Source organism: Saccoglossus kowalevskii, chromosome 15 (genome assembly GCF_978046115.1).
Source record: "Saccoglossus kowalevskii chromosome 15, keSacKowa6.1, whole genome shotgun sequence".
NCBI classification, from domain to species: Eukaryota; Metazoa; Hemichordata; class Enteropneusta; family Harrimaniidae; genus Saccoglossus; species Saccoglossus kowalevskii.
The window spans coordinates 29,975,557-29,987,629 of NC_140655.1; the positions used below are offsets into that span (position 1 = coordinate 29,975,557).

The 12,073-nt window shown below is 34.4% G+C and overlaps 1 protein-coding gene across 3 annotated transcripts in view; it reads right to left on the reverse strand.

The window, feature by feature from the left end:
• Positions 1 to 12,073, reverse strand: part of LOC100368115 (protein kinase C iota type-like) — a 116,549-nt gene that overhangs the window by 14,264 nt on the left and 90,212 nt on the right. For all 3 annotated transcript variants that reach the window (XR_014926589.1, XM_085490704.1, XM_085490705.1), the window contains 6 exons: positions 6,787 to 6,837; positions 5,150 to 5,235; positions 4,657 to 4,788; positions 3,904 to 3,985; positions 1,907 to 1,995; positions 555 to 716 (listed from right to left, as the gene is read on the reverse strand). Coding sequence is in view for 2 of the 3 variants with exons in the window: in XM_085490704.1 (XP_085346830.1) it covers positions 555 to 716; positions 1,907 to 1,995; positions 3,904 to 3,985; positions 4,657 to 4,788; positions 5,150 to 5,235; positions 6,787 to 6,837 (602 nt within the window). In the remaining variant the exon portion in view is untranslated. The remainder of the gene's footprint in view (positions 1 to 554; positions 717 to 1,906; positions 1,996 to 3,903; positions 3,986 to 4,656; positions 4,789 to 5,149; positions 5,236 to 6,786; positions 6,838 to 12,073) is intronic.

Genomic DNA, 12,073 nt, shown 5'->3' on the forward strand with positions numbered 1-12,073 from the left:
ATCACTTCATGTTCATGTCATGATCACTTCATGTTCGTGTCATGATCACTCCAATGTTCGTGTCATGATCACTTCAATGTTCATGTCATGATCATGTTCATATCATGATCACTTCATGTTCATGTCATGATCACGTCATGTTCATCACATGATCACATCATGTTCATGTCGTGATAACTTCATGTTTACCACATGATCAATTCATGTTCATCACATGATCACTTCATGTTCATGTCATGATCACTTCATGTTCACCACATGATCACCACATGATCACTTCATGTTCATATCATGATCACTTCATGATCACTTCATGTTCATATCATGATCACTTCATGTTTTTCACAGGATCACTTCATGCTCATGTCATGATCACTTCATGTTCACCACATGATCACTTTATGTTCATCACATGATCTCTTTATGTTCATCATAATTTTTTGTTAATTTGGATCAAATGGTCACAATTTCCCATCAGTATTGAAACAGTTACTGTCAGAGCAACTTATCTTGCAAGTACAAATACTTGGGTGTATTGTTTGAAAAGAACCTACCTCATCATCAGTGACTAACTCTTTTTTAATAACTTTCATTGCATAGATGCGTTTAGTTTTCTTCAATTCTACCATCAGTACCTTGGCATAACTACCACGTCCAATAACACGAATCAAGTCAAAATCACGCAGCGAGTACTGTCCTCCTAAACCAGCAGTAGCCTGTCACAAAAAATAAATTATTTGAATCACTTACAGAAGATGCACTATTAAAAACAAAAATTTTGTCCACACTAGTTTGATTTTATATTTATTTTGTTAATTTTATTGATCTTTGCATGATTGTAGCCATGGTTACCAAACTAATTAATCATGTGCAAGTTTTACTGGATGCCCACTAATTAAATATGTGCATATTGTATATAGATTTGCATACAAATTATTACCTCTCATCACACATTAAGATAGCAGGTGAACAACAGATTATAACATGTCAGTTCACCAAAAATAAAGACATAATTATTATACTAGAAAGACTATGGTTTTAAATTCCTGTCTCATTCAATCATACCTGCATTTCTAACTTAACAGATGATAAAATCAGATCACAAGTTATCTAAGACACAGACAGGACATGAAATTGATTGTAATGATCTAGGATGCCAGCTGGATGACAGACATAGGAAGTGAAGTGGACAGCAATGGCATTCCCTTTGCATTTATATGCAAATTAGAAACAACATCCTCTGGAGACAGCTATTGTAATTTGCATATTAGTAATGATGTCATCAATGTGTAAGCCAATCATGATGTTCTTATTTTCAGGTTTGTATGGAAAAGGTTAACAAACTATAAAGTTCAGTCTATACAGGTGGGATTATCATCATTAATTTCATATCCACACACTTTGTTGTTTTTGTTATATTTTTATGTATAAATACCGGGTATATCTACATTGTCATCTTTCAACTGAGTATTCAGGTTTTCCAGCAGTTTTTTATAATTTTTTAAAAATATTTTTGTGCCAAGACACATACCGCCTTGTTAACAAAGTGGGCCAAGTTCAAGATGGTCTTGATTTTTTGACACTTTTCCTTATCCATATTAATGATATGTGCATAACTGTTTTTTCTAAAAGATGTAAATTATTTTAATTATATGGTGATTAGCATTTCAAATAAATGTGCTTCCTTTCATGACTGGTCTATAGAAACACTGTAACCTAGTCAACATGGTACACTGCAGAAATTGATGAATAAGTAGATGAAATGTAATGATACAAGTCACTTTCAGGATTTGACTTAGAAATATAGATAATCTCTTTTTTAGTTCCTAATCCCTGCTGGTAATCATAAGCCAGGCAGATCAACTTCAACTATTGAAGAACTGAATGAAAACAAGTATATACCAACCTCTCTACCAGCACCTGATGAATACTGGTTCAATGTCAGATCTCTCTCATGCTTGTTTTTCCTTCTGGGAGCTGGACTGTTACTTTTTGCTGTCAAATAAACAAAGTACACAATTAAATTCTCAAGTACCCCCCGTCAAGGTCAACAGAGCAAATACTGTATTCAATACATTGGTATTCCAATGCATGTATGCTGCCCTGAGCCCTTGCATGCCTCTCAACACTTATTCCTATAGGAAATATGATAAACAAATAATACAGTGTCTCATGAAGGAGGTGATGATGAGATTCCCAGCCATCCTAACCCTTCAGCCTTCCTCAACTATTATTTAGCATTACCAAACCCTTCATCAAAATATCCTTGAAATTAGGTAATTTAAGGGGAAAAACACACCAGGAGAATAAAAAAAAAACTATTCAAGTCAATTCTGCAAAACATTTGAAAGTTATACATGTAGATACAATGGATGTATGGACAGAATATCATGTGTGACATGCTAAAACATCCAATATATGTCCTCATGACATGATTAGATGTCCATGTCATGATCACTTCATGTTCATGTCATGATCACTTCATGTTCATGTCATGATCACTTCATGTTCATGTCATGATTACTTCATGTTCATGTCATGATCACTTCATGTTCATGTCATGATCACTTCATGTTCATGTCATGATCACTTCATGTTCATGTCATGATCACTTCATGTTCATATCATGATCACTTCATGTTCATGTCACGATCACTTCATGTTCATGTCATGATCACTTCATGTTCATATCATGATCACTTCATGTTCATATCATGATCACTTCATGTTCATGTCATTGACATGCTAAGACATCCAAAATATGTCCTCATGACATGATTAGCTGTCCAGTATAGGTTGAATATTACATGACTGTATCTGGTATACATGTATGTCTCCTATCTGATTTACGTCTCCTATATGACATGGTTCCAAGACATATCTTTCTGGTCAATATATCCCTTCCATGACATATCTGTCTGGCCAATATATACCTTCCATGACACACCTGTCTGGCCAATATAGACCTTCCATGACACACCTGTCTGGCCAATATAGATCCCTGGTGACATCTGTCTGGCCAATATAGACCTTCACTGAGATACCTAATTATATCTATAGGTTCTATATGGTTGTCTGGTTGAAATAGGTCTCATATAGGTCCTGGAAAACAAACTGGTCATATGGCATGGTTGTCTGGCCAATACAGGTCTATGACAAGGCCAACATTTCTACAGACATAGTTGTCTGGCCTGTTAAGGTATATTAATATGGTAGTCTGACCAATACAGGTTTATGACATGGTTGCTGTATGGTAAATCTACTAGCAGATAGACTGATATGGTTGTCTGGACACAATAGGTCAAGAGCATCATCAGTCCCAAGTCCATGGTTGTCTGACAAATATGAAATGGTTATATACCAAATACCATATGAATTTAATGGTTACCAAGGCAACATATGTCCCACATGAATATGAAGCAGGCTGCATGCTAGTGATCTATACAAGAACGAGAAAAACAAACTGATGCAATTTCTATAGCACACAGCATATGAGTAAAGATGACAGTACAGTGGCATGGCATGGGAAATATGACAGAACCTCACCAACTGAACTGCCCCCTTCATCAGAGCTGCTACTCTTTCCTGCAACCAATCAATCATCATGCATAAAATTAGGTCAGTACAATATATGCTGCGATCACATGGTGGCAAATAACACAGATATTTACATTGTTAATGCACATCTAAAGCGTCAAAGTCATCATGTAGTCTGTGTTCAAAATTATTTTGTGTGAACAAACAATAAATTTAACTGATTGTCGAAATGAATGGGAAAAAATGATGTCATCAGGCGATGAGTTACACACATTGTATACGTCACATGGGACTCATATCCTACACAACAAGGTATGATAACTGTGACACTTTATTTTAAAAACTAACTATGATGTCTATTCTTACTTCTTTTTGGAGGAACATCATTTTCTCCGTTCTGTTTGAGATGAGTTGGCAGTGAGTGGCAGTAAGCGCTAAGTCCCGTCTCCTGAAAAGAAAAATAAACAATCAGAAATGACAGAAGTTCTCAGCTACAATGTTGCCATTTTGTGAATGGAAGGCTGCATGATTTTCATCCAGGTTTATACATTTTGGTTTTCACACTGCATTATCAATACAAATGAAAGTGTTTGCAATATATTATGATTATTTGGACATGTCTGTCACTGAGGGCGCACTTCAGCCATTAAAGGTGTATTTCAGTCACCGAAGATGTACTTCTGTCACTGAGGGCGCACATCTGTCATTGAGGGAACACTTTTGTCATTGAGGGTGCATTTCAGTCATTGAAGATGTACTTCTGTTATTGAGGGCGCATTTCTGTCACTGAGGGCACCACTTTTATTGAGGGAGCATTTTAGTCATTGAAGATGGACTTGCCATTGAGAACGCATCTCTGTCACTGAGGGCGCCATTCTGTCATTGAAGGTGCATTTCAGTCATTGAAGATGTTCATGTCTTTGAGGGCGCATTCCTGTCACTGAAGTCATACTTCTGTCTATGAAAATGCATTTCAGTCATTGAAGGTGTACTTCTGTCATTGAAGGTGCATTTATTTCGCTGAGGGCGCACTTCTGTGATTGAGGGCATACTTCTTGCCATGGGAGGGACATTCCTAATATGACAATTACAGCATATTAGGCAGGAGGGGATACTTACCAAAATTTCCCCACATTTGACTTTGACCAGTTTGTGACATTTCTTGTGCACTAAGAGTTTACATTCAATGCATTTATAACCCTGTCTTCCCAATCCCCATATTCTGTCAGAACAGTAGTGACATGTGGCTCTCTAGAAACAAAAAACACAGCAAGCATGAATTTATCATCCAATATCACTAATTTGTAAAGCTGATTGATATGATAGACTGCTAGTCTAGATACATGTAATTGTAGTTAGAAATAAATTAGTGTTTGAACAAACATAAACCAATCACCTGCCTCATCTGTGTAGATTGTACATTTATTTCACTCATTGCATTATGACTCAGAATTACATGAATTCATTAATCCAAACAAAGAACATACGCTGGCAGAAAATGAAGCTCATGTTTGCTTAAAAAATTGCAGCTATCATGCCTGTAAGGTTGTACATGTATACCCCAACCCTATAAAATCGAAATAAAATAAACAAGAATTACTATAATACATACTCTACTGAATCTCTTTGCTGCAAATGTATGTCCGTTGACTTTATATAATTTTCTCCACCTCCGGGCACCACGCCTGTACATATTCCCTAGAAATACCAAGTCAAATGTTACATTAACAAGCAGCCTATCGGCTGAGATAGCTCCGCTGTTAGCAATGCACATTTCAATTAAAGAACTGAAGACATCATTAGAAAATGAACAATATGAATAGTATCAAAGCAATCGGACTTACAGTTTTTAACAAGAAGTCAAAAATATCACTTTTTACCAAAAATTACAAAAATATTCACCAAAATAAATTAATTAGAGAATTGAAGATATCATCACAAAATGAACAAATCTGAGAGAGGTCCACATGTAGTACCTATATATGTAATATCAAAGCAATCGGACTTACAGTTTTCAACAAGAAGTCGAAAATATCACTTTTTACCAAAAATGACAAAAATATTCACCAAAATTAGAGAATTGAAGATATCAACATGAAATGAACAAACCTAAGAGGGGTCTACCCAAGGTAAATATACACCAAGTATCAAAGCATTCAGGCTTGTAGTTTTCAAGAAGAAGTCGAAAAAGTAAAACATTGACACGGACGACGACGACGGACAATCAGTCATATGATAAGCTCCGCTCGACAAAGTCGACAGCGGAGCTAATAAAACATAAACTGTCACAATTCCCAAATCAGATATAATCATCAAATATTTTGTGAATATGGGCAACCACGCATAGCAGTTAGGAAAAATATCCAACAGACCTTTGTGATGGATATCTAGCAACCAGACACTGAGAAATATGTGTTTTTCATATTCAGTAACTTTTGCCAAAATATATATATGCAATTTTTTAGACTTTGAATAAATGGCATTGTAAGATGGATGACAGTGCTACTACCTCTTGAAAGAATTTTGATCAATTTTAACAAAGCAAACATAATTTTGTTGTCAAGAGTTGTATTTTTGTGTCAAAGTAACCAGCCCCTCCTTACTGTAAAACCATTTATTTTCACTGACATTTAATTTCACTACTTTCATGTTTTATTGCTATTTTAGCAGATTTTACTTGTCAACGAAAATAGCAAAATTAAAACCCCATGAATAATTAATGCATTTACACTATTTATTTTTACATGCAGACTGGAAGTAGATGCTCTAACCATACATGCATTCATTCATGTATGCTGTGTATTTTGTAACAAATGAAATGACAGGGCTATGTTGCTATTATAATGCCATTATGACAATTTGATGTAATATCAAGGTGCTATGAGTGGATAAATCTTGACCAGTAGCTTTGACAATGTCAATATTGTTTGTAGTACATTCATTTAAAATATGAATTCAACCCCAAGTTAGATTACTATGCATAGGACATTCTGATCAGTAGTATACACTAGGTCTGTGGATTTACACTTGCAATTATTTTTCACAGAACTAAAGTACAATGGACTTGAACAACATTTATTTACACTAAATTTGACAGTTTTCAACTAAAATAAATTCCAGCTTACAGAAGGTAATTGACAATACATTAAAATGTCTTGGTATGTCAATCAATCTGGATGTGTACTGGTAATGCACAGTGGTGAACAAGTGTCATGCATGGCTAGTGAGTGTGAAAGTACCTATACTTACGATCTTCTCCGGTACATGGTAAACCTGGTCTCTCAGGCACATTGGGAAATACTGCAATAAAATGAAATATGTCTGATAAGATTTAAAGGTGTAATTGAATTCTGCCAGTCTATCTGGGAATGGAATGGTTAGTTTGTACATAACGATCAAAGTTTACAGGAAGGAGGATGTAGCAACAGAAGTGTCCTCAAGGCTAAGAGAATGGCTGCATAAAATTTTGTATGTAGCACTGCACACTGTGACACTTGTGTTGATAAACAGTGATTTTCCCACAATCCAATGCTCTCTTCTAATGAAAATCACAGGTACGAGTTTTTAAGTGGGTGCAACATGCACTACTGTAAAATCTGTATTAAAAGCCGCTGCTTCTATTAAAATGGTACAATGCAACAGAGGCGATGCGGTTTCTATCAGAGCATCTACACATATGAAAATGGTGAATTTTTGGGTCTTAATTGTTCAAAAAGAATGGGTGCGGCTTTTATTAGGGAAGCGGCTTCTAATACAGATTTTACGATAATTACTGCCGGCGATTTCTTCAATACCTTCCAATCATCAATAAAAATACTTTTTTAGTTAAAACTTGGGAACGACATTAACTGCACCTATACGACAAACATGATTCATGGTGATTGCTGTGGTCTTTTAACAAACAGCAGTAAAGACACAAATGACATGATATTTATTTAGTGAAAACAATTCTGAAAAGTACATATCAAGTATACTAGCAGAAATAGAAGTAGTTTTATTTAAAATTTATTTTTATTATCATTTCATTTCATTTCATAAACAAAATACTGTAGCATAGCTGTCAATGTTATTTTGCCAAATGTTGCCTTGTAAACATTCTCTTTCAACTAATGAATAATTCTCATGGTTTGTAGTATACTACAAGTCTAAATATTCATAAATACCTTATACATGGTACATTATGCATGATACACACAAGTGCATGTACAAGTACTTTAAACTGATAAAGACTAATCTTTCAAGGCAGGGTCAGAATGAATTCTACCGCGATGAGATGATAAGAATGACCGCATTTTAATCTTAAGACAGCACTTGCGTAGGGAGGAGTGAATGCTCTAATTGCCGAGTGCATATTATATAAACCATGATGTTGATTGGCTGTCTCTCTGCAATGAGCTCCAATCTCTCAGTTGATTGGCTGTCTCTCTGCAATGAGCTCCAATCTCTCAGTTGATTGGCTGTCTCTCAGCAAAGAGCTCCAATCTCTCAGTTGATTGGCTGTCTCTCTGCAATGAGCTCCAATCTCTCAGTTGATTGGCGGTCTCTCTGCAATAAGCTTCAATCTCTCAGTTGATTGGCTGTCTCTCTGCAATGAGCTCCAATCTCTCAGTTGATTGGCTGTCTCTCTGCAATGAGCTCCAATCTCTCAGTTGATTGGCTGTCTCTCTGCAATGAGCTCCAATCTCTCAGTTGATTGGCTGTCTCTCTGCAATGAGCTCCAATCTCTCAGTTGATTGGCTGTTTCTCTGCAATGAGCTCCAATCTCTCACTCAGATTTCAATGGTCTAATGTATTGCTCTATTGGAACCCATACATTTATATAAATTGATTTTTTAAATGAACACTAAGTATTTGTATTTGAAAACCAGTAATTTGGTTGTCAATGAATACAGTAAAAAGCAATGTCCAGTGAAACACTGAAAAGTATGTTGATACAAAAATATTCTTTGCAAATAATTAATTAACCCACATTGAAATTATGCAAGATATGATTGTCCACAAAAGAATTGGACAAAAATATAACAGGTAAGGGATGGTTGGGCTTGGAAGCTTTGGGAGAAAAACCGAATTTCTGATAAAAAACAAAACAAATCGAACAAGAACAGAATTGCATATATACAATTGTTGAAATAAATAAATAAAATAATTAAAAAAAAATATACAACCCCCAGCACAGAATCTTCTAGAATGGTTCGTCCCTAACCACAAACTTAAAGTCATACTATACTGGTAATTATCGTATAGTAAATGAACAGGAAATGAATTATACAAAGCAGGAAATAAGATAAGAAATAATGTTTAGTCTGGAAATTATATCATAATTATGAATTTTCAGAAAAAAAAAAAAATGACAGCATTCTTGATAAGTTTATCAAAGGTAATAAATGAGAGAGTAATGGCGACTGTGCGGCCGCCATAGAAAAGCATGATAAATGAATGGGTAGTTTTATGCAGTGACAGATATCCCAGTGGATTCGCAGAGTTGCTAGTGTAGCAAATAGTGTATGCGTAATTAAGCTGTCTAAACACTGCAAGTCTGTACAATGTACACAATAGAAATGACTATTGCAGACATTGTCTAATCCCATATCACGATGTCAGCTATTTCATTTACTGAGAAAAAGATTAATAATTATACTGGGGTAAATGTCTTTGCGAAAATGTGACTGCCGAAAAATGTTTTATACAATCTTATGCATAAAAGCAGCTCACTATCATCTTCAATCAACATGCAGTTATAGAGTGTACACGTACACCTTAGAAAATCGACAGTATTGCTAAAAAATGATATTATTAACTTCGCCTGCTGAAAACCTCTATGAACAGCAGATATGTATGATACAGTGTATATAACTATGTCAACAGAAAATTGCTAATACATCTAGCAAATTCAATTTTACAAATGTTAGAGAAGTTATTGATAATGTGTAAAAATGATACTCAAGGGTAGAATATTATTTTGAAGGGGGGGTGTAAGATTATATTTCCCTCACACTAACATTACAACTTTGCTTTTTACAGTGAAGCTGATATTATTTTTTTTTCGAACAACCTATGCCTGTATTGGAAATAATGGGCAGCTACTGGTAAATTTTTGATAATGATAACTGAGAGAAATGATAATGGTTTATAATTTACATTGTACTACATTGGTAGTGGAAAATGCAAAGTATGAACACCTTGTCACTCATAATAAACTGAAATTGAACTCCGATTTTAAGTTAATTTGTGAAAAATATTTTGAGTTCAATAATTGCATGTACTTGTGTTACTAGTATTTAACTTGACTAGCAGCAAAATTTGATGATATTCAGATGCAACCATTATTGAATATGCCACCATATGCCAATCATCAGTGAATCACTTAGATTCCTCACAAGCAAGGACGGTTTTTGTAACGAAAATGAGCAAGGATGTAACACTTTCACAAAAACAAGTCAGGTCACACCCACCTTTGCATTTTGAGGAGTGCATTAAAACAGGACTTACCTCAGAAGAACACATCAAAGCAAGCTACGTGGACGCACGGTTACTAAAATAACCGTGGTGGACGTGACCAGCTTTCAGTGTATGTACTCTACCAGTATGACAGTGTCAATGTTATCAGAACTCTGTTAGCATACCACACCCATGGGATAACACTACAGTAATTGTAGGGCTTATCAATATACACTATATTTACTGCTGGCTAATAACATTACACAGAGGCCCCCAAGAGGGATCATGGGAGAAAACTTCTGATAGGCTGCTCAGTATATATATATATAAATTTTGGGAGTAAGGGGTAGACTATTAAAAACTTGAGGGCATGGTGTACATTATTTGTGTAGCAAAGAAAAAAAATGCCCGAGGTAGATTCTTTATTCAGAATGATGTTGCAGTGAAACAATTTTTATTGCTTTCCTCCACTCCATCATATTTTTCAGTCATCTTCTCTCTAGTCATTTTTTTATAAATATTACTTCAATATTGGATTTCATGAAAGCATCAAAGTTTTTATATAAAATTGTTGAAAACGATGTGACCAATCACAATAACGGATGGATACATGGCAGTAAATGGGCCATCAATTGAAGGAATCTCACAAAGACTACCGATAATAGCCATTACAAAATGGCTTCTAGCTGTCATCCAGCATAAATGTTTTTTAAATATTTTATAAATTTCATCTTTATTAATTTATTTCACAAATCTGATTTTATGCATGTTATTTTGTGTAATATAGAAAGCAATTTTCCAGAAAAGCAGAAACTGAGGTCAATATGCATTTAATCCAAAGTGTATGCACTGATACAATGCAATAGAGAAAATACAGCATACAATGTACTGTAAAATGACTAATTTTCACTGGGTTTAAATTTCACTGATTTAGCATTTCAGGCATATTCAGTGGGTTTTAAATTCATGGTTTTATCATTTAGACAACGTGTTCTATGCTCAATTTTACATATTCACTGGGTTTTAATTTTCCAGTCAGCGAAATCAGCAAAAAAATTAAAACCCAGTGAATAATTAAAGCTTTTACAGTAAGCAGATTTTTAAAAAAATTTCACGACATTAAGTTATACTGTAGGTAAAGTGAGAAGATACTAATATTATAGCTAAATCAAAAAGACGTACATTTTTGGTGGAGTTTTCTGGTATGCAAACAAAGTCAAGCTATAATTTAAGTACGTTTTTTGTGCAGTTTACAAAGAGCCCAGAGGCTATGAATCTTATCAGTTGTTAACAAAATAATTGATTTCACACCAATTAGCATAATATAACTTAATTAACTTTATATCCACCTGATACGGCGGAAAGAATGACCATGACACAAATAATGCTGCCACGTAAACCAAGCAATAATTTACCATTTACAGTAAGCAGCTTAATTTTTTCAGCTACAAATTTTTATGATTTGATGGCACCCATGAAGACAAAATTTTTCACAAAAATTTAATGGCAAAATTACAGCAGTCTACAGTACTGTGAAATATTATTATTTCACAGAAAAATGATTTGAAGTTTCACAACGTCAGGAAAAAACACCACTCTATTTTGTAGAAATGAAAATTTCATTTACATTCTATGGAAAGAAAGTCACTTTTATGAAATTTAGTTTTTGTGACTGCTCTTAATGAAATAATCAAATCATTTTGGTGGAGAAAGGTATTCTTGTAGACTTGTTAAGTTACATGTACATATGAGAATGTATTTTCATATATGATGACACATTTGAACCACGAAACAAAATTTTATTCTGAGGGAAAACAAATTCAGGATGCAAACTGCTATAATTTAGAGTAAACAGCAGCAACTAATTTGAATATAGATTAGTTATGTGCATAATTACTAATAAATGGCAAACAATATCAAGATTAAAATGGCGACCACTAGCATTTAACTGTTGATTGCTTTTAGTTTTATATCACTGAAAACTCCTTAAAGTTGCCTATTACAAGGTTTATTATTCAACAATTACCAGTATGTGTGATAGAATAAAAACAACAATTGATATCACTAAATGAGTTCAATCCAATCCAATTTACAAAAG